Source organism: Oryx dammah, unplaced genomic scaffold, assembly GCF_014754425.2.
Source record: "Oryx dammah isolate SB20612 unplaced genomic scaffold, SCBI_Odam_1.1 HiC_scaffold_14, whole genome shotgun sequence".
NCBI lineage: Eukaryota > Metazoa > Chordata > Mammalia > Artiodactyla > Bovidae > Oryx > Oryx dammah.
The window spans coordinates 13,299,524-13,323,982 of record NW_024070198.1 but is presented as its reverse complement, the minus strand read 5'-3'; the positions used below and the strand labels follow the sequence as shown (position 1 = coordinate 13,323,982).

The following is a 24,459-nucleotide window of genomic DNA, read 5'->3' as shown; positions in this document are numbered from 1 at the left end:
CCACCAACCAACTCCAGCGTGCCCTCTGGGCAAGCTCCTCCACTGCTCCTGATCCAGTCCCAGCCCTCCCCACCAATGCCCTCTTCAAAGAGGCCTGAGTCTCAGCTGTGCAGGAGTGGGGAGGGGTGTTAATTACCTTACTGTCCATTCTTATTCAGCCTAGAGGCAGTGGCTTTTTTTTCTGGGGTTTTTACTGCCCTGCTACTTTTAAACCCTTTTTCCCTTTTTGAGTATTTTGTGACCACCAGGCTCCTCTGTCCATGGGATTTACCAGGCAAGAATACTAGAGTAGGTTGCCATTACCTTTTCCAGGGGATCTTCCTGACCCAGGGATCAAACCCTGGTCTCCTGCATTGGTGGCAGATTCTTTACCATCTGAAATAGAAAGGAAGTCATTTACTTCCCACTTGTTAACAATTCACCCTATTACATTTTCCCTGCTCAAATAACTGGTTTGATGTCTACTTCCTGACTGGACCCTGACTGATGTATATTTAAGGACAGTACATCTTCTAAGGTTTCAAAGTATTCAACAGTGGCTCATGAATGCTGTTAATTGTGGAATAAACAAAACTAAAAACAAACACCGCCCCCCGCCCCCAATACTGATCTCTCATTCTTGTGGAGGTGGTATCATAAGACTAAGTAAAATCTGTAGTATATAGATTCTAAACATCTCAAAGCAGGTTTATTTCTCATTTACTCCAAGATAGTACCTGGTTCATACAGGTGCTCAACAAACATCTGGTGAAGCAGGATATGTTGTTGACATACAGTAACCTTGGTAGGCTGTTAGCAGGAAGATAAATCCACATGGGGCTGACCAGTCAAGCCTCTGCCAGAGTGTTTTACATTCAGCTGCAAACACATCTCTTCCCTTTGCTCTTCGTTCCAGGAAGGCAATTAAACAAGACATTTCATCACTCCACCATTTCTAATAGGTATGTGGGTGGCAGGTTGCAGAGAAGAGGCAACCTTGAGATCCCAGGGAACCAAAGAAAGGTTATGGGCAAAAGAATCCCTAAATTGGCACAAATGGCAAGGAGAACAAGCCAGTCAACCCTGAAGGAAATCAGTCCTAATATTTTGGCCATCTGATGGGAAAAGTAGACTCATTGGAAAACACCCTGATGCTGGGAAAGATTGAAGGCAGGAGGAAAAGGGGACGACAGAGGACGAGATGGTTGGATGGCATCACTGACTCAATGAATATGAATTTGAGCAAACTCCAGGAGACAGTGAAGGACAGGGAAGCCTGGCTTGCTACAGTCCATGGGGTTGCAGAGTCGGACACTACTGAGTGACTGAACAACAAATTGGCATACATTTAGCTTCTCTGTGTATCAAAGTGTTCTCACTTAATTCTCAAATAAGCCAGGAGATAGGTTTTATAATCTTCACTTATTGATGAGGAAGTTGAGGGTCATCTGAAAGATAATTTACCCTACAATTAATTAAACATCAACTAGAATATGCATCCAGGACAGAAGTTTCTTGGCTAGCCTGTCTCTCAGATGGTGGCAGTGAAATGATTTAGACACAATTCCTATGAAGGGGAGTATTTGATGTACTCATTCTAGAAGATTCTAGTTTTCAATGGCATAAGACCACCCACAGATCTCATCTAATCATAGTCCAAGTGGCTCTGAGTTGGGGTGAGGGGGGTTTCATTTTAAACATTAGGGCATACTTGGAATTTAGGCTGGCTTGCTTATAAAATTAAGATAAATTTCTCTATAGTTCTCAAAAAATACAGATTACTTGTATTAAGAGCAAATGTCACTACTATCTCAATTACTATGATTTAAAAAGAATTATGTAGGTATGGAATAAACAAATTATGTTATGGAAGTTGTTCAACAGACAAAGTACACCTAGAGAACATAAAAATTCTTTATTTAACCTAATCCAGCCAGTGTTGAGATAGTCTATGTTAAAAACAAGACATTTAAAAAAATTACAGCACAGTTAGCAAGGCAGTGACTAATTAAGTCACTCAGTTTAATTTTATATTCTTCACAGTCATTTGATAATCATGTAATGATGAACAATATTTTCTGCCACTTTTGAGATGTTAATTTCTGCAAACAAGAGAATTCTACTAGTTATCACTGAACTTTATAAAAGAGGTTTAAAACATTAACATTTATAGAAATAACACAGTAAAGCAATGTGAAAATAAATTGGAAAACACAAATATACCCACCCATCCCTAAAGTCTAGAGCATTACTTTAATCTGTCCCCTGGTGTTTCTCTTACTACCTCATTCCCTCTTCTAGAGTTCAGCAATTGAGACACTGCTACTCTGTAGGGGGTATTTTGAGCTTAGTTAAAGTGCCTCTATTCCTTTAATTTCTCAGTTAATCCTAGAAACAGTCTTCTGAAATAAAGTATTACTCATATTTCAGAGATGAAGAAAACCGTGGCTAAGAGGTAAGTTGCTTGATCAAAGTCATACCTATAAGTATTAAGAGCAGAATTAGGATTTCAACCCAGGTCCACCCAACTTTAGTTAGCCTATGATTTTGTTGCTTCAGGGTGTGGGCCACTTTCTGAAGAGGCTGGTACATGGTACTTCTTGAGCTAAGGCTCTTTAGATTTCCAAATGTTCCATCCTGAGGCTAAGGCTCCTCTGGTCCCCAGGCACTTGCAATTCCCCCCTGAGCCCTAGAAACTTTTTCTCCCTGCCTCCAAAGGATTAGAGTTGCTCCTCTGGCCTCACAAGCCCTGATGCCAAACAAACCCATTTTGGGCATAAAGTATTAAATGGAGAACTGTGTGCCTATGTAACTTTAGTAAAGGCTGCTAGAAGCTGTTCTATATAACAAAATTATGCAGGAAATATCCAGTCTTTTCATATTGAAAATTAAAGAAAAGCCAATATATTTTATAATTATAGCTAATAATCTGCTATTTTTATATATAATCATAGATTTTTATATTTCCCCTTCAGAAGTGTAGCAGGGTTCTTAATAAGGCTGTCAGTCAAATATTCCTTTCCTAAGTAAATACAACTTTGAACGTTCAATAGTCATTCACATAAATTTCGTGTTATTACTCAAAATTAAGACATTCATACTACAGAAAGGTACCAGTCTTAAATTACTAAATTAGCATACATCATTGCAATCTAACAAAGCTCAATCTATAGTTGCTACAATCCTAAAGAAAAGTGGCCACTTAATCGGTAAGGGGAACATTCATATTGTCATGCATTAGATACTGTGAATTAGAAAATAAATAGGGTTTTGGAACTATCTTTAAAAATTTAATATTAATTCCTGAAAATAACTCCAAGACCATTCAGATTGCTGAACATTAAAAGGGCCACTACTGAACAGCTTAAAATAAATAACTGCTTTTGAAAAATGAATATAAAACTAGTTCTACAGTGATTAAGGTGCTAGCCTCCTCAATATGACAAGCAATTTAAATTTAAAAACATTAGTATTTTTTTTTCCTCATAATAATCTCACAAAAACAATGACCTTAATATTTGCTCAAGACTTCTTGTTTTCATAATTATTCCTCACTGACTGGTATAAAAACAAAGAGCTCAAGGCCTCACCTTGGTTTACTCACTGCTGGTTTTCTGTCTGTTGAAATTAGACTGTAAACTACCTAAAAGCAGGACCCAAGTCTGTTGTGCTCACCACTGTATCCCACACAGCACTCTGCACAGCGCCTGGGCAAGCAGGAGGTGATCAAAAATACCTGAATAACTCAATCGATGAGAGGAGAATGAAATAACTATTGATTTTCTGCAAATCGTTCTCTGTGCTCAAACTACTATAAACTGTCAGTTCTATTTTTCTAGAAATATGAATTAAAAAACTTTCTCCAGTGATGGAAGGACCTGATGTCTGTGTCTCTGTGTCAGTTTGTCTCTCTCTCTCTCACACACATACACATGCACGCACACAGTAATTAAGACTGCATGAGTCAAAATTACATCATGAAGTATGAGATGTCAACATTATATAAATAAAATTTAATAGTGAAAAAGTGATCTGGAAGCCCTGTGAATTTTTACCCTACACATTTTGGAGGACATCACATGGGTTAAGAAAAACACAACAAAATTGCATTTGTTCAGATAATCATTTGAATGTTTACATACATTTTTGGTTTGTTAATTATTTATAACTAATTTACATTTCCTCATATTAACATATACTTCTGCTTAGCTTGTAATCAAATTATGCCAGTGAGAAAAATCCTCACAGTACCTTCATTGAGTTGCTAATTCTAAGAAAACACTGAACATGAACATGTACAAAAGAGGCATTTGAATAAAACAGCATGTGTATTTTTAAATATTTGCACAGTTTGATCTTTACATTTCTGTCTTGAGGAAAATATGAACAAAACTCAGGTTCACCATGCTAAGATAATGGTTCAGATGACCGGGAAGAAGTACATACAAAACAATGAAAACAAATCACATCCTCAGGTTCCGTGATTACTGAGAGGGTTTCCCCTGCCCTAAGTGCTTTATTATATTTCTTAAAAATATGAGAGCAGCAGCTTATTACAAGCCTCCACTACTGTGCATCAATGATGGAGTCAGAACAACACAAGAGGTTCATAAGAATGAGAGGGCTGCAGAACAACGGGAAGCCACAGTTTTATGCTTCTTCTTGCTCTGGGTAATTTAGAATTTTGCGGTGTGCCTGACGTAAATATTGCTGCTGTTTGAAGTAAACCTTGAATGCTCCTTTAATGGCAACAAAAGCAATTCCACCCTAAAATAAAAAGAAATATTAGCTTTTTATAATGCAATTTATAGAAAATAAAAATCATTTTACTTATATCACAAAAGACATCGTCACTGTTGCTAATTCAGATGGCTGCAAATGAAACAGTACTCTTTTTCTTTTTTTTAATCAGAGAGTGAGATATGGAGACAGACAGACACTGCAGGTAATATGTCAGTGAAAAAAGTGAGTGTCAGTTGCTCAGATAAGTTTGACTCTTCGCGACCCCGTGGACCTCTGTCCATGGAATTGTCCAGACAAGAATATTGGAGTGGGTTGCCATTTTCTTCTCCAGGGGATCTTCCTGACCCAGGGATCAAACTCAGGTCTCCTGCACTGCAGAGATTCTAAAGGCAGATTCTTTACCATCTGAACCACCGGGAAGCCCAACAAGGTCAGAGATGCCTCTATCATCTCTGAGTAATCTTCCTTCTACTTAGTTCTAATGCTCAGGCATTATATGCAGGCTACCTCCAGAAAGAAGTAGGAATAATAATAATGACATCAAACAACATAAAGGCTTATTACTCTGTGCTAACATTTCAAATGTATGATCTCATTTAACCCTTATAATAATTCTGAGGTAGCTACCACGACGATTTCCATTCTACAAGCACAGATAAGTCAAGCAATTTTATTTAGGTTTCTCAGCAAGGCAATGTCTCTGATAAGATTTGAACTGGGCAGTCTGACCCTAGAGCAGAAGCTCTTCACCAGTATCTTTTGGGAGTGATGATTTGTGCCTAATCGAGGAGAGAAATCACCCACAGCATAGTTCCAGAAGAGCAGAGCTACTATAGTGGATCCTCCTCTTTTTGTTGCTGTTGGATGACAGTGGGGATCAAATAGAGGCTTAAGGCACAGGAGCAATAGTATAAATATTTATATAGTCCCATTCTTTTTTTTTTTTTGAAACAAATATATAGTGCATTCTCTTTGTATAGTCACTTGAAAAAAGTAGCAATAAAGCCATCTTACCAAGATTGTCCTTTGTAAATTAGAGTTAACACTACTGAACATTAGTTTACCAACTATTGTCGCAATAGTAGGAAAAACAAGGGCTCCACACAAAATTCGGGTGGCAGAGACATGATCTGCTAAAGGATTAGCCTCAGCTGGAATTCGAGGAACAGGACAACCAATCCCTAGAGAAAAAGATGGAGGGTATTAGTGCTAATAAATCAGAAGCTAAAATATCTTTGCATGGTAGGATTCGTCCACAAGATAGATTTGGTATGTTCATTACCACCATAATTTAGGGCCTTACCTGGGAATATACTATTCAAAATTTGTAGTTTATTTGAGTATTTGCGCCAGAGTCTAAGCACATAATCCTCCCAGCGAATCATCTTGCCTAATATCAGCATGACAGGAATAGTAGGAAGTCCAATTAAAAGGAATAAAGGATCAGCTCTCTCCATAACATCCAGACCTTCTTTATGGCCTACAACCTGTGAAACAGACAGCATTTGCTCCAATCATTGCGTTGTCTAATGAAGGGTTGCATGCTTGAGTGCAATTCATTTTAGAGAAAACTACTAAATTTAGAAACAAAAAGTTTAAAAAAATAAACCAAAGCTGTTTCATATTAAATTGGAATAAAAGCTTTAAAACCCACATTGATTACATTTCAATGGAGGGAAGGGGATTTCTGCTGCTTGCTTATGTTCCTCTTACTTATTGGTTAGCTTGGGTTATAATTTTAGGTTCTCATGTATCTTCCCAAGAGCATCTGTTTTCCTGCTCTTCCTACCAGGAGGTAAGCACAGCCAGCCAAGGGGTGGGACTAGTCTTCAGGAGATGGCCTGAAACCTCATTTCTCTTAGACTTTCTCCCTGCTCATTGAGATTGAGTGTAATTTCTCTGACTGGCTAAATGATGGCTCAAAAATGCAGACCAAACTCAAAAATGCAATTCCAAGGTCTAGATTTGGGGGAATGCAATAGGAGGTTCAGTTTTGGCTATAGGTTCCAGTCACTTTTTCTAATCCAGGAACCCAAGGGTGCTTTTCTATCAGGTTGTAAAGCTAAAACAATTCTTTTCCTCTCATCTGGGTCTTGGGGTTATTTCTCAGTTGTTTAAGATCTGAGAAGGCAAGGACATGAATGAATTCTCATCTGTGAATCTCCACATTTGCCCTCCTGGCAGAATTCTTTTCACTTGCTCACCAGTCTCGGCTTTTACATGTCTCTCAACATGGCCATTCTGCTGGTGAGTGTCTTACTTTTAACTAGAGTATGTCCCTGGATTCTCTTTCACAGGTCTCAAATGACCTTCCTTTAGCCAAAAGTCCCAACTGCTCACAAATTAAATATATTTCTCTGAAGGATTATTCTTGGCAGTTATGACAGGGGAGACTATTTCAGAATTTCAGAGTTTGAGGCCATCCGAATATCATAGATTGATATGAGGACAGTATTATGAAGGATTCTATATAGTTTTTCTGTATACACTTGAGGATTAAATGGTGAAGAACTGTTGATACAGACAATCTATATCTTTATCTGTCTATATCTCTGAGAAGGATGAGGGAAAAGGAAGGAAATGCAAGGAGAGAAGGGAAGAAAGAAGGCAGGGAAGACTAAAAGCCATATAGACAACATTTACTTGGGAAAACAAACTCATGAAAAAGTAAATGGGATCTTTTTTTTTTTTTTTAATGTCCTTTATGTCAGCTATTATAGCAGATTTTTTTTAAAGGTAGACTTCAAGATGTGAAATAAGGAAGCTGACAATGATCAGGGCAAACTGAAATTCTAGGCAACAGACCTGATTCAGGTAGAAATAGTTTATGAAACCATGTGGAGCAGACCAAAGTGGGCATTATTAAAGCTTCAGCCCAGACTTCTGTACATGACTGATTTATCTAACCAAGATGTAACACTGAAGAGTAGGGACCAGCCTCTTCCACATGCTCAAAACCCATGGTGTCAGTATCTAATATTCTTCTGTGTCTCCAGGTAAAGCTGACCTAAATTGAATTAGTCTGGTTCACAATATTTCATAAACACACACATTGAGGGCAAAAGTGGATTAGCCCAGACTGTCCTTACCTATAATGCTTGCTCCATGACACCATTTTTTATATCATTTTATTATTTTCAACATTATGATCACTTTATAACTAAATGTGATTAAATACTTCTGCAGTGTTAGCAAATAAATTCAGAAAACTGAAAAATTCCTTTGTTGGGTTATGTTTTCTTTTTAGAATTTAGGTTTTAAAAATATAAAGCAGAGTGTGTATTCAGGTATGGACTATATATAGTAAAGGAAAATTTATTACTCATGGGGGGTTATCAGTAAAAATCTTCTAAACAGGTGTCTAAGGATGAGGAAATAAAAAAGGAAACAGGGCAAATAGTGAGCAAAAGTCCATTTTCCCCTGTGTGCTCAAGAGGCATGCTTTATGCATCAAATCGAGGCTGACCATTACATGCATACTCGCATGCATTCATTCAACTGAATGTTGATTACGTGCCAGACACAGAACTCGGTGCTGGGAAATAAAAAGTGAGCTAAAGAGACATCTTTTGGAGGTGACAGACAATCAAATCAAACAAGTGTACAAACGTAAATGTTAAGGAACTAGGATAGTATAACATCTGCAGTGTCATACTACCTGCTCCCACAGGTCAGAGTCAAGGGTAATAAATCAAAGTTGAATTAAGCAATGGGGCTGATTTAACTTTGGTCAAAACGAAACCAGCAAACCTTGTGTAGAATCATGTACATTCTGGTTTTATGCCCTAAGATAGAAAAAGAGATTATTTTCAAGACTTAAATTTTGAGGTTAGATTCAGGAATGATAGAATGCCTTTGCTAAGAATTTCTTATCCATATATAAAATCAAGGCCTATGGAATTGTAGGTTTAGAGAAACTGTAGGCTAGTCTCCATAGTCAGCCAGGCCTGCAGTTAATCAAAGGTGAAAAGCTAAGAGTTTTAATTAAGGTCTGATTCTTTAAAGCATCTCCTATAGAACCCTACTTTTAAACAGTAGGATGGAACAGTGATGAACTAAAAGGTCTTCTTAGCATTAAGGATAATTAAATGTAACATAATTAAGAACAGTCAATCCTGTGGGGGTTCTACACTAGAGGCAGATTGGTTGGACTGACAAAGAGAATGAAGTTAAAACAATCAAGAGGCTCCGCTAGCCGTCCAGGCATGATGGGGCTGGGGGCGGGGAATGACAGTAGGTCAGGCATTAAAGACAGTGGGAAAGGAAGCCAGAGATGTTAAAACATATCAAAATAGAAATTGCTTGCACTTGGTCAGCAAGTCCAAAAGAAAGAGTTAAAAATAAAGGTAATCCTAAGAATGTAGGCTTATTTATTGAGTAGATGGGAAAATAACTGTAGGAATCAAAGACATAGGAAATTATAACAGGGAATAAATTTAGGCTTCAAACTGAGGAAAAGAAAGTTTGATTTCAATAATAATGAGTGTGAAGTCACAAGAAGTCATTGTGGACCTAGGGTAGATATTAAGGTTCCATTGTTTCAGGAAAAATGTTTGTGCTTTTGGAACCAAGTTTCCCTTAAGGAGCCCTAGATTAGGGACAGCGGTCCTAATGCTTCTACCCTGTTGTGTGGTATTGGACATATATAGGGTCTCTGAATTTGTAAATCAGGAATAACTGATAGTATCTTTATCACAAGACTATTGCAAGAATTATGTGCATCAGTGCTTGAAAGGTGCTCAGCCAGGTGCGGGGAGCGGGGGGAAGTTAACTATCATGTTCTCTTTTTGACAGAAATTTAAGTTGAAGGGGCTATTCAAGGTCTTTATGATGAATAGGGATTGAACCTAGGATTGGTTCTGGTTCATGAAGAAATAAATGCAAATGAATGGGGGGAAAAATAATGATCTGATTCCTTGATCTGATTTATTTGAACTTCAGAGCAGTCAGAGAACAAAAGAAAAAAAATAATTAAGTGTTAAAAAGAAAATCTCAAATTCTGCTGATGGAGTAGGGGGCATGATTGCTACCAAATACTCTGATGAAAGATAAAAAGCCTTAAAAATACTCTTAAATTGCACAACAGTATCTACCTACTATCATAGCTGATCTCTCTCTGGGCTAAAAAAAAATCTTTTCAAGTACAGTACACGTGAAGGTTACTTCTGAATGGTATAACACGTTTTACAAGCACACACGTATACGTTGTGTATTATCATCATTTTAGCTCTTTTCTGTCACCATTAACATGTTCATTTTTGTCTCCTTGCTCACATCATTTCCTCTTATACCAGTCCAAATTATTCTTCAAGAGTTAGCTCAAGACTTTTTTCATAACTTCAAACGAACTTTCACCTTTACAAAATTAAAATATTGTTAATGAGTCTTTTGTATTCTTCCCATTTGTTTATTTAACCTTATTACTGTTTGCCAGCTGCTCACTTAGGTACACTTTGCTTTAGGCTGTATTCCTTGAGGCTGCGGATCAAGGCTTTCAATTTGTTCAGTCTTTCAATTTGTTCGGTATTTTATGGATCTCAGTGTTATTTGTTGAATGAATCATACCAATATGCTTCAAAATGCCAAAATATAGCTGATAGCCCTTTGTTGGGGATACAAACTGTATCCTTTAATTGGCTCCTGTTGTTGAAGTGTCTCGTCAATTACTATAATTTTTTTAAGACTATGCTAGCCTAAAAATTTTTCCTCAAAAAAAGAGAGCCATCCTACTTATAGTCAGTTAGGCCTTAAAGAGAAATCACTCAGTCTAAAAGGGCCTTAACTTCCTCATCTGCATATGTCTATATAATGTATTTGCACATTAAACAATGTATAATCTCCTAAGTTTTCAGGCCTTTGTCAGTCCGAGTGAATGGTCCTCAACTTCCCTGATCTACTGATATACTAATTCTCATTACTGGAGTTTAATAAATTATTGCAGAGCAAGTATCAGTCAGACAAAGCTGTTATTACCTGGCAGAACTGGTCATATTAAAAAAATAATTATTTATGAAAGCTTTTAAAGTTAATATCTGCATATATACTATATAGGGAATACCTAGATATCAGATAGTCTCTACTTTCTCAAGAAAACTAACTGTTAATAGGAAGAGTAAGGCCTGAATACAGCAAAAATTAAATAACTTAGAATGCCTTGGAGGAGGCGGCCCAATAGGCCTCAAAGTAGAACAAAGTTAAGATTGTGGAGAACACTGCATAACAAATCACGTTAAAGAAATGAAATCTTTTTCAAGTCAGTGAGTCTCAATCTTTATCCACTATCCTGTGACAAATGATTTGTGATTCATTCCAGTGACTATATCCAGATTTCTGAGGTGTCATCAACATTTTGTAAAGAAGCATTGCAAATCCCATCTCATCATGATTATTAATGGAGCAACCAGAAGGGCTGCTCACTCTTGACCAGGCAAAGATAGGTTACGTGCAGTTTCTAGAATACTACAGATAATCCCTTGATCCCTTTTTCTTTCACATACTCTTTAATTTATATTAAAGAAAGGCAAGTTATATCTTACGGAATTAGTTATGAAACAATCATTTGATCACTTAAGTTAGAGGTGATATTAAGTTTGAGGAAAGATATTGAAAGGTATTATTTTAGGAAGATTCATTTAGAAGGTTGGATTGACAAAAAGAATGAAGTTAAAACAATCAAGAGGCTCCGTTAGCCATCCAGGTATGATGGGGGTGGGGTGGGGGAACTGACAGTAAGTCAGGCATTAAAGACAGTGGAAAGAAAGCCATAGATGTTAAGACATATCAAAATGGAAATTGCCTGGACTTGGTCAGTGGACTGAATATAGGGCTATGAAACAGAAAGAGTTAAAAATAAAGGTAATCCTAAGAATGTAGGCTATTTATTGAGCAGATGGGAAAATAACTGTAGGAATCAAAGACATAGGAAATATAACAGGGAATAAATTTAGACTTCAAACTGAGGAAAAGACAAGTTTGATTTCAATAGTAAGTGTGAAGTCACAAGAAGTCATTTAAGGAGAAAGGCCATGCTGCTGTTATAGGACTGATTTTATGAAAATATTAAGATGAAAGACAAATCTGAACACAAAACTCATGGTTCAGATAGGTAGAAATCTTTAAGGAAAAGGTATAAAGAGAGAAGAGTCAAGGGCTTGGGACTAAGTAAATCTTGAAATTTAAGTCTATAATTTCTATCAACAATGACTGTAGCTTTGTTTTGTAATAGCAAAAAACAAGAAGTAACTAAGTGACTGATCAACAAGAGACTGGCTGTTGAACTGCTGAAATTCTATACAAACAATGCTATTCAGATTTCTCCATACTTTGTGAAAAGATCTGTAAAATTCACTGGGATTCAGCTCTAATGTTTTCTTTTGCGAGGAAAAGAATAGTGTGTGTGGGAGAACATATTTTTTCTTACATATGCACAAATAAAGTCTGGAAGAAGGGTTGGGTTAGGCAGTGGCTACCTGGGGAGAGGGGAACCTGGGCAAGTGAAGGACAGGAGTAAGAAGACTTTCCCCTAGAGAGCTTTTTATATATTTTCTTATTTTTAACCAATAAGAATATTATTACTTGGTCAAAATAATAATTTTTAAAACTCCTAACAGAAATCTATTTAATAGATCTTCATATCAAAAGTAACATCATCTGATAGAATAAAAGAGGACCTGCATCACTGTCACCGCTCCGTAAGTCACAGCTGTCCAATAGATGGAGCCAACCATGATTCCTGCTGCAGCAAATGGACAGGCTTTTGAGATCAGTCTATCTGCAAGATCCAAGACGTAAACAACTGGACCTATAATATAAAGAAAACAGAGTTTCAACATAAGACAGATTTTTAAAAGTCCTGTTCAGTGTCCTCAGATACAAAATATTTTTATGAAGTTGAATGCACCGATGCTTTAGAAAAAACTTTTATTATAACAGTTATAACCTAGATTTAATAGATTTGGAATTTCTCAGTCATTTGCATGAATAGCTGTTTCACTTCCTAAACCCTAGGAAATACCTCTTCAAATTTTTATCTTTAATAGTAAACCTAGTAACCCTAAGATTAAAGCCTCAAACACAGCTGCTTTTTATAAAGGAAGAGTTCTCTTGTTTCTCTTAGTGACACTGAAGACTATAGAATGACATAGCATTTCTACCTGCTCTCCATAAACAGTTCCTGGGCACAGTTAGATTCTACAGCACTTGGTCAGAGGGTCACTTTTTTGACTTCACTTACTACTTCCTTGATAGTGTGTGAAGGTAACCAAGGCTATTTTCCTGTAGTTACACAAGTCTATCTTACTTTGATATCCAATTTAGTTGAGTGTTATTCTCTAACAAACAACTTTTAATGATCATGCCAGCAGTTTTTGTGGCATTCTAACAGCTGGATGTGCCAATTATACTTCTATTATTATGTGTTTACTAAGCGAACTTTGGTTACTACCTCCTCTGGTAGTTATCTGGAATAACTACACTTGGAGGAAGTCTAATAACTGCCATTAAGCCTGATGTAATTTAGCTCCAGAACTCCTAGAATAGCAGAAAAGCCTCAGAACTGATTTAGAGCAAGGCCTAAAGAACTGAATATCTAAGTTTAACTAAGATATCATAAAAATCTTGACTTAGTAATCATCATATTTGTTGAATGCTCTCTATGTACAATGTACTTAAGACATTTTCTCAGAAATGTTTAAGAGCTGTATCTACCCCTGAGGGCTTGCAATCTCTAAGAGAATGCTGTATACAAAGCCAATATATTTTTCAGTGTACAAAGAAATTCACATAGCAATATGATGATAAAATCACTACAAGAACAAGTATCCATCTATGGAGCTCTAATTTATAGTTCCTGATTTCTGGAGCCAGTAATATCACTCATCACTGTATACAGAGAGACCATACTGTAAAGAAGAAAGGACACTAGGAGAGATGTCAAAGGGATCTATGATTTAAACTCAGCATGTAAACTTACTATTGTCAAAGTCTAACTTACATAACATTTAAAATCATGACAAGTTATCTTTTGGGACCAAAGAGAAAAAGTAAGCCTAGGGCAGTGCATATTGACTCTACATTCTACATGACAGCAGGCACTGTGTGACATATTACATGTATCATTAATCAGTCTCATAATGTAGGGTTTAACCCTTAAAACACACAAATTTGCTGGGTTAAGTTCGTCACTCAGAGGCACAATAAAAAAAATTTTAGTGAGTCTTCAAAGATCCCTGAAATGCTAGTACCAAAAGTTAAAGCCAATGGGTATACATAAAACTTCAAAACTTCAGCTTTCATATTCTCTACTGATAATTCTTTAATCAGAAAATTGAAACCACAAGAGAACAACTACAGTCTCTTTACAGCACATTTCCACCTACCACCATCACAACTATCCTTTCTGAAGTCAGTCCCTTCACTCTAGATCCCATCCCCTCACCAACTCAAAGACATGGCTCCAGCAATTCACTCCTCCCTTCCTACAGCATTTCTCCCCTACCCTTTATTGGATTATTGTCATCAAACATGTCATTATTTCTTTTACTTAAAAAACAAACACACACCTCTTTTCTTGATCCTTTCTTCCCATTGCTCCATTTATTTGCTCCCTTTACAACAAGTTACTCAAAAGACTTTTCAGTTCCCATTTTTTCTCCTTCAATTCTCTCTTGAACTCACTCCATCCAAACTGCTCCTCAAGGTTACGGACAAGCTACGCACAGCTAAATCCAGTGGTCTAATCTCAGCCTTCCTCTTATTTGGCCTACCACCAACATCCGGCAGATGTTCCCTTTTCCCCATATATGGTTCTTCATGGCATCTCCAGGACATCACCATCTCTTGGTTTACTTTCTGTTTTACCAGTCACTAACTTTTCAGTCTCCTTTCCTGGTTCCTGTTTTTTTCTTGACCTCAGTGAGGCCCATCCCATCAACTTCTACTTCTTCATACTCCATATTCGATTACTCAGCTCTACTTTTCTTTCTCCCAAAGCATCTATCACTTAACATACTCTAATTTCCTTATTAATTGTTTCTACCTACTAGAATAGGGGTTGAGGAACTATGGCCCATGGGCTGAATCCGCCTTGCTGTTTTTGTAAATAATGTTTTATTGCAACATGGTGACATGCAAAGCCTACAATACAGTTAGTTGACTCTTGAACAACACGAGTTTGAACTGCATGGATCCACTGATACTAAGATTTTTTTCAACAGCAAACAGTTCTGTATAACCCTCTATTGGTTGACTCCATGGATTCGGAGGGATATGGAGGAGCTGTAGATAGAGGACTATAAGTTTATATATATGTGGACGTTCAACCACACAGAGGGTTGGCAACCCTTCCCCGTATACTGTTCAAGGGTCAGTGGTATTTACTTTTTTTTTTTAAACAGAAAAAGTGTTCTGGCTCCTGAACTAGAACACTAGATCCAAAGTGAAAGTAACCTTTTTATTTTGCTTATTGATGAATCCCAAATTCCTATGATTCTCAAAAATTTGCTTAACTTTCTACTGAGGTACTTATTTTAAACTATGGTACAAAAATCTCTAGGTCTTCCTTTTTCATTATTTTGTATGAAGCCCAAGTAATGAGACTATTTTCTACATAGAATCAGAATGTATTAGAAGAGAAGGTATTTTACCTGCTTCCAACTGACCTCCTCCCACACCCTATCTTTTCAAAAAGGGTGCTTGGAAAGATCTACTGATGGAGCAAAGTATTAGGTCATTTAGATGAAAACATAGTTCCTAAAAAGTAATCCACCACTACCAATTTTATCTGCTACGAACATGGACAATATAGAGATGTTTGAATTCTTTCCTTTAAATATCTCAGAAGGTTTCAACACAATAAGCTCGGTTTTCAATTTTCTTCTAAATCATTAGATATGAATTCTTTCTGTACAAACTAAACAAACACTCATACCTCTGGAAATTCTTTACTCATCCCTTGTGTCATATGCAATAGATATGCTGGATTAAATGAAGACACTAGCTGCATTTTATAATTCCTATTTCCAGTTTTTCTGACAAAATTCTGTCTAGGCTTTTGTCTTAAGTTTTTTTTTGCCTAAACCTCTCAAGTCTCTTCCAGACAGACTAGTCCAAGATTAGTTTAGTATTTTAAAGGAGAATAAAAACGCCTAGTGGTAAACATTACCAAAGAAATATAAACTGTGAGGTCTTTCTGACAGCTAAAGATTATCTAGGAATATCTTATTTGATGCATAAGAATAATCACCAAAATCCTCCGGATGCAGTCCCTCAATAATACTTTTCTTATTAGGAAGCTTATCATGTGTTACTATGCCATGACTTCAGGTCATAAAAGGAAAACTGTAACAGTCACTAGATTCTTCTCATTGTTAAGATTACAGTGCAAACAGTTGCAGGAAATGAGGAAAGCCGACTCTTGCCCTTGAAAACCTTAATTCTAATGGAGAGGAAGAAGGATGATTAAATGTAAATCACAAGTTAAATATGTAAGGGCATAAAAAAGTTTTAGTATTTTAAGAAGGCATTAATGAATTTTTAATACCTCAGTTGGCTTCATCACTTATGTTCCCAACAGTGCTGTATTTATACAATGAATGGCAATTGGAGAAGCTATGTATAAATATAAGTTTTGAAAATTCAGCAATTTAATTGTTGAATAAAAGGTCGCTAGGGAAACATGGAATTAAAAGAAAATCTATTGGAAATTCTTTTCTATAAAGCTTTTGTAAAGAAAATAACTATACCTAATGTTTTGGGTAAGTTCAGATTTTCACATTTCAGATTTGAGTGACATCAAACAGTGAGCTGAAAACTATTGGGGAAACTCCTAAGTCTAAGTCTACTGAAAAGAAGTAATCAGTTTTATCTGGCAGACACTGCAAAAGTAGATATATTGTAATTGTTGTGTTGTGATTTAAATTCAAGTCTATGTATGCAAGGTTATTAAATTTATGAATTAATGACTGAAGGACAGGTAATACTTAGTGTTCAAAATCTCCCGGCACTGTTTATAGTCATACCCAGAATTCCCAGGCCCTTTCTTGAGGAAGAAAGGTATCCTCAAAAACATCTCTGACCAATTCTTGAAAAATAATTTCTAAATGCTGCCAGAGTGCTAAAGTTCCTAACACAAAACATAATTTAACACTTCACAAGGTAACCTTTTATAAGCTCCTGAGAAGGTAACAGCTTCCATGAACTCCAAGGTTTCTATTAAGTAGCCAAATTTATAAGAGAGATTGCAGAGAATTAGAGTTGATTCAGATCCAACTCAAATGCCAGCGCTAAGCCAAATGATCAACCCCACTTTCAGGTTCAGAAGTATCCAGAATTGCAGATTTTGGAGGCCACCAAGAGTCTTAATAATATAGTTCTAAACTTCTTTCCTTGCACACTATTTCTGGAATGTACTGCCCGTACTCTGATTAAATCCGTATGAAAATCCAACTTCCCAATGGAAACTACCCTAACCTGAAATAAGTGGACTAACTGCTCTACCCCACCCTGTTCATGTTTCACAAAGCTTCCTTTACACACTATCCCACAAAATGCACTTACCCCTTTGCTTGTGCATAATGTTAGTACTTTATGTTCTTGTTCAGTGTTTGTTCAGTTGTCTCAGTATCCTTTATGTCTGTCCATGTCAGCATCATCTTAGATTGAAAACTCCCAGGGGGCAGGGGCCATGTCTGTTTAACTCGTTTTGTACAGTGCCTAGGATAGAACCATGTACAGATAGGTGCTTAAAAAATGCTCTTTAATGATGACTGGTACTACTCTCAGGGACTCTCTAAGCGCCAGCTATCTTCAGCACATGGTACTTGGCAGTACATCGGGGCACTGTGTGGCCGGTTCTACAGGGCCTTAGAATGTAGCGGCACAGGAGCTAGCTGCAGCACTCTGTGGCAAGGGTTTGACTCTATCCATTGTTAAGAAACAGCATCACAACCACCAATTCAACTAAGAGTTAAAAATACGTGGGAATTTTGATGGAATAGTAAAGAGCTTTAACTCTTTCTCTAGCGTTCATCTGTTTCCAACACTAACACGCCAGAGGCTAGATCTGAGCCTCAGACAAGCTTATGTAAGTTTCATCTTTAATTGCTCTGCTTGTAGGGTGAGATGTTACTATTTTTTTAATGTAAAAACAAACATCCTGCAAACTCAGGCTGTACGTTACTTTGCCTAATAACAAAAAGTTAGTCATTAGATTATAAACAGAAGGGTATGTTTTGGACAATTATTTATTGAACCAAACTAATAATAATTTTTTTTTTAACTAATAATAATTGACCCCAAATCCCTCAAAATAAGCAACACTGAATAAAAGATTCAGAGTCAAAGGAGATGAGTACCATGGTCTCAGTGTGTGTGTGTATATATATATGTGTGTGTGAATATATATAGTGTATGACTAAGAAAAGTAACTAAAGACCATCGAAGTAGTTCGGAGTACATAGTTTGTGCCAAGGGAAAGCTTAAATTCTTCCTCATTAGAATAGAATAGCCCATAGAATATATGAGGGCTATAAAGTCAACTACTAAGTACTTATTAAGCACCTATTGTACACAAAGAATTTCACTATGCATTAAAATGTAAACAAAATTTAATACACTAGCCTCTGCCTCCAAGGAGCTACAATCTAGTTAGGGACAAACAATAAATACTCATTAAACAACTGGAAAACTTTATAGAAAACTGACAAATTTAAGATAGTATCATACAAACTATACAGATACATGTCAACAAAATTTTAAGATTATAGAGAGAGTAAGGATACAAGGAGTTTTGTATGTATGTATGTATGTACTAATCAACAGAAGTGCATCTTGACCTTGAAGTCTTTGATCTGAAAAGTCTATGCTAAAAGACCTTCTAACTAGAGATAAAAGATTTTATTCAAAGGGCTTATATATTTTTTAAACAGCTAGTTGCTATCAAGAGTTACTGATAGAAAGTTGGTTGGATCTTCGAAAACATGACACAGTAGGTGGGAGTCTCTGGTGAGAGACATGCTAAAATGAACATGATCTTTTAGGAAAACTAAGAATATTTAAAGTCAGAATAAGCCAGACTAGAATCCACAAGATTTTATATCCAAAGTAAGTATAAAAAAAGAGAGAAAGCATCAATCTTTCTCTCTATATTAAATCAGCTTAATATAAAAGAGAGATGAGTTAAAAATGATAAAGAAATATTAAACCTTATTAGAGAAAAAATGTTTTGTCTGCTTTTAGGAGAAACCATGCCTGAAGGATTATTCTTTGAATTTCAAACTTAAAAGTGAAAAAGTTAAGTCATGATAAAAGAAAGACCACTACCAATTATCATTAATACATAAAAACAGATGGCATATTAATTATGCACACACTACATATATGCCAAGGAACTGTTATTACATATTCTTTTTTCTTCTTTAAACACACCTATATTTAAAAATTTTTCCATGATGGGAATATAGTTTTATTAATAAGAAAAACTTCTAGAGAATAACAAAAGGTTATCATAAAATTCAGGTAACCATACCCCAAGGAAAGTCAACCTGACATTACTGTTTTCTTTTCCCCTTTATATGAGAAACTCACAGTAGGCTCCTTAGGAGGCAAAATAACAAGGTATGTGAGGATTCAGTAGGGCCTACAGTGTGAATTATGACAAAATGCTATCTCTGGACCTCAATGTCTACATATGTAATGATAATGAAAATAATATCTACTTCAGAGTTTTTCTGAAAAATTAATGCATATAAAACTCAATACAGGACATAATGTTACACTGTAATAATGTCAGGTATTAGGTTCTTTCAAAAATGGCATACTAAGTATAATAGAACTCTGGAAATAGAGGTATAATCCAAGATGGATGTTTGAGGAAAAATTTATGGAATAAGGTTCTGGTATAAAAATAGACTGTTTCAGGAAAATCTTAGGTAAGAAATAAAGGACAGATCTTTTTTGCCTAAAGGTCTAGGACAAGGAGGAAGAGGCAAATTCATGGAGCCAAGAAATCTGGGAATGGAGAAAGAGAAGACACTACGCTGTAATTAGTAATTATGTCAAAAAAATTTTAAGATTCTATAATTGTGTTTTGGACCTATAATTCAGTTACCTGTATTTATACATAGTGTACACCCAAAAAGGTTTAGCCTGTTGGAAGATACTTATTAAAATAAATTTATATTTAAATCTTAGGGAACAAGACTAGAAGTGATCCAGCAATAAATACAAGAAATCCTTACTTTGAAGGTAGACTAGTCATCTGCTTCATAAGAGGGTATATGAATGAGGGCCAAAGAAGATATAATGAGATAGCGAACTACAAACTTTAACACCAGAAGGTACTCAAAGCCTGAATCATTATGGAGTAGGATTTCGGTTTTTAAATTCTGTCATTTTGATAGGAGTTTAGATATAAAGCAAAGTAAAAATAAGCACTTCTCTAGTGGCCAAGTGTAAATATTACTAGAAACTCTTAATTATATTAAGAAAGTACTTGAATTCTTAAGTCTAAACTGCTTTTCAAGTAATGAAATAAGACAACAATATATTTTATGAGAGCAGTCAGGTGTAAATGGCTTGGATTTATTAATAGAGGGCTGTGGAATTAGAGGAAACAGTACAGACTATTCTTAGAGAGTAACTGATAGCTTAGAAAAACATTAAAAATGTAAAATTCTCATTAAATTGAAGCCATGAAAAACTTCTTTAAATTTGGGGAAAATATATTTAATGCATATTTAGTACCCTGTTTCAAACAACATTCTTTTTGGCTTTCCAATGGTTTAGCCACCTCATTCATAAAGAAATGTTAAGTTAAAACTGAAATAAAAGCTTTTCTTATCGAATAGATTATACTGACAAACTAAAACATTAGCCAACCTATTGGCAAAGCTACAGGCGAACAGGTAGACTCATACATTGCTGGTACATGTAAAATGGTATAGTACCTATGGAGGGGAATTTGGTAATATCCAGCAAAAGTATATGTGCAGCTCACACTCTGACTTAGCAACCCTTTCTCAGTTCATCTTTAATAAGTATTCTAAGCTAACAAACACACAAAAATGGAGAATTACAATATCATCCTTCTGTACCATCTAATGAAATAATAGATCTGGAATAGTGAGTGAAAAAATTATCAGTCAATGCTAAAACCAGTAGGTGGAAGCTGACAGGGAACACTATTGGATGGATCAGGTGATAACACCTGTGTCCACTGATCAGTCTTATCATAAAAAAAAAAAGACAACTACACATTTTTTCCAGCTTTATTGAGATATTACTGAAACATAACATATACAAGTTGAAGGTTTAGAATGCAATAGTTTGATAATATATACTGAGAAATGATTACCACAATAATGTTAGTTAAAACTTCAATCCTCTTCCATAATTAACATTTTTGTGGTGGTAACACTTATGATCTACTCTCTTAACCTTCATTTATATAATACAGTGTTAATTATGTCACCATACCATACACTGATCCTTAGAACTGATTCAGCTTTTAAATGGAAGTTTGTACCCCTTGACCATATCTCCCATTATTTCCCAACCACCAGTCCCAACGATTCTATTTGAATTTGGGTATTTTAGAGTCCACATCTGAGTGAGAACATATAGTATTTTCTTTCTCTGACTTATTTTGCTTAACACAATGACCTTAAGATCCAGCCATGTTGTTGCAAAAGCAGCATTTCCTTTTTTTCCAAATGGCTGAATATTCTACTGCATATACATACACGTTTTCTTCATCATCTGTCGATGGACCTTTAGGCTGTTTCCGTATCTTGGCTATTGTGAAGAACGCTGCAGTGAACGGGGGTGGGGGTGGGGCGCGGGTGTAGGTTATCTTCCCAGACAGTGATTTCATTCCTTCAGATACATACTCAGAAGTGGGACTGCTGGATCACACGATAGTTAAAAGAATATATGTTTTTAGTAATCTCCATAGCTTTCCATACTGGCTGTCCCAATTTATATTCCCACAAACAGTGCACACACTATCCTTTTCTCCACAACCTTGTTAACATTTGTTGTCTTTTTGTCAACAGTCATTCTCACAGGCATGAAGCAACATCTCACTGGGTTTTTTTCATTTCATTTCCCTGAGTGATGCTGAGTATCTTTTCATACATCAGCTGACAATTTGTACGTCTTATATGGAAAATTTTCAAGATCTTCATCCATTTTTACATCAGATTGTGTGTGGGCTTTGTTTTTGGATGTTGAGTTGTATGGGGGCTTCCCTGATGGCTCAGAGGGTAAAGAATCTGCCTGTAATGTATGAAATGCGGGTTCAGTCCCTGGGTTGGGAATATCCCCTGAAGGAGGAAGCAGCAATCCAATCCAGCATTCTTGCCTGAAAAACCTCATGGACAGAGGAACCTGGTGGACTATAGTCCAAAGGGTTGCAAAGAGTCAGACATGACTACCCATGCACACATACATACATTGAGTTCTATGAATTTCTTATATATTTTGGATAGTAATCCCCTATCAGATAGAGGCTTTAGGATGATTTACAAATATTTTCTCATTCCATGGTTTATCTTTTTATTTTGCTGTTTCTTTTTGCTGTGGAGAAATATGTTAGTTTGATATAGTCCAATCTGTTTATTTTTGTTTCTGTTGCTTATGAAGAAAAAAATCCAAAAAATAATTATCCAAAAAATAATTATAATGGATATCGAATTATTCAAAAAAATAATTGCCAAGACCAATGTCAAGGAAACTTTCTGATGTTTTATTCTCAAACTTTCACACTTTTGGGTCTTAAATTTAAACCTCTAGGGACTTCCCTGGTGGTCCAGAGGTTAAGAATCCATCTTCCAATGCAGGGGACATGGGTTTGATCCCTGGTTGGGGAACTAAGATCCTACATGCCATGGAGCAAATAAGCCCACATGCCACAGTGAAGAGGCAGTGAAGACAAAAAAAAGAAACTGAATCTCTAATCCATTTTGAGGTACCATGTTGCTTTACAATAGCTTTGTAATAAAGTTTAAATCAGTAAATATGATGCCACCTGCTCTGTTCTTCTTTCTCAGGACTGCTTTGGCTATTTAGGATCTTTTGTATTTCCATACAGTTTTAGGATTAATTTCTCTACTTTTGTGAAAAATGCCCTTGAACCTGAAGGGATTACACTGACAATATAGATGGCTTTGGGTAGCATGGACATTCTAACAGTGTTAATTGTTCCAATCCATGAACAAGAGATAGCTTTCCACTCACTTGTGTCTTATTTTTTGAGATGGAGATTTTTTTTTTTTAATTTAAACTCTCTTTGGCTGTGCTGGGTCTTCACTGCTGCGGGTGTTCCTCTAGCTGCGGCGAGTGGGGGCTGCTCTCCCGCGGCAGCACACAGGCCTCCCACTGCAGTGGCTGCTCTTGTGGTGCACGGGCTTCGGCAGCTGCGACAAGTCGGCTTTTCAATTCAGATGTCTTTTATTTCTTTTTCTTGACTAACTGTTCTGGGTAGAACTTCTAGTATTATGTTACACAGGAGTGGTAAGAACAGACACCCCTGTCTTGCTCCTTACCTTAGTGGGTATGTTGCGTATGATATTAGCTGTGGGTTTGTCAAATACAGCTTTTATTATGTTGAGGTACACCCTTCTATACCCAATTTGTTGGGAGTTTTTATCATGAAAGGATGTTGGATTCTGTCAAATACTTTTCTGCATTCATTGAGATACTAAGATTTTATCTTTCATTCTATTAATGTGGTATACCCACAATGATTGATATGCAGATACTGAAACATCCTTACACCTCAGGGATAAATCCCACTTGGTCATGGTGTAGGATCTTTCAATATGCTGTTGAATTTGGTTTGTTAATGTTTTGTTGTGAATTTTTACATCTGTATTCATCAAGGATATTGGCTTGTAGTTTTCTTACAGTGTCTGTATCTGGCTTTGGTATCAGGATAATGCTGGCTTCATAAAATGAGTCTGGGAATCCCTCCTATTTAAAGAGTTTGAGAAGGATTGGCACTAATTCTTCTTTATGTGTTTGCCAGAATTCACCAGTGAAACCATCTAGTCCTGGTCTTTTCTTTGTTGGGAGCTTTATAATCTCCTTTCTTTTTATTCATCTGTTCACATTTTTTATTTTTCATGATTCACTTTTTGTACGTTTGTGGTTCTAGGAATTTATTTTTACTTTTAGCTTATCCAATTTGTTGGCATACAGCTGCTCACAGTACTTTCTTAACACATTATTGACCAGAGATGTATTATGTCTTGTTACCTGAAGGTTATTGACCAGAGACGTTTCTATATTTACTTACATAACAAATTGTTGGCCACAGGCATTAGGTTCTATAAAAATCCCCCGGTTAATAATGTGTTAAGATCCTTTGATTTTGGAAGTGTCAGTTATAACGTTTCCTCTTTGAAAGACAAGTACACATACGTACCTCATGTTGTGATGTAAAATAAGTACACAGAAACATCTGTGAAATATTCTTGAAAAAAATAATCACAGCAACCCCATCAATAAGATCTAACCAGTATATAAGAAATGCAAAGAATAAAGCAATATATTACTGACATATTCTTGGTATGGGTAATAACAAAACCCCCAAATGGGAAATTCTTGATAACATATATTACTGACATATTCTTGGTATGGGTAATAACAAAACCCCCAAATGGGAAATTCTTGATAACAGATGATCTTTTTATTCAATGGAAAAATTATAAGGAAAAGTAAAATACTCAAGTTTTACAA

General features: G+C 36.1%; 1 protein-coding gene across 1 annotated transcript in view; it reads right to left on the bottom strand.

The window, feature by feature from the left end:
- Positions 1 to 1,875: 1,875 nt before the first annotated feature.
- MARCHF5 (membrane associated ring-CH-type finger 5) overlaps positions 1,876 to 24,459 on the bottom strand; it is a 54,406-nt gene continuing 31,822 nt past the window's right edge. Inside the window, exons 3-6 of the mRNA XM_040254524.1 lie at positions 12,393 to 12,523; positions 6,026 to 6,209; positions 5,737 to 5,903; positions 1,876 to 4,746 (exon numbers count right to left, since the gene is read on the bottom strand). Of these exons, the coding sequence (XP_040110458.1) occupies positions 4,630 to 4,746; positions 5,737 to 5,903; positions 6,026 to 6,209; positions 12,393 to 12,523 (599 nt within the window). The 3' untranslated portion in view covers positions 1,876 to 4,629. The remainder of the gene's footprint in view (positions 4,747 to 5,736; positions 5,904 to 6,025; positions 6,210 to 12,392; positions 12,524 to 24,459) is intronic.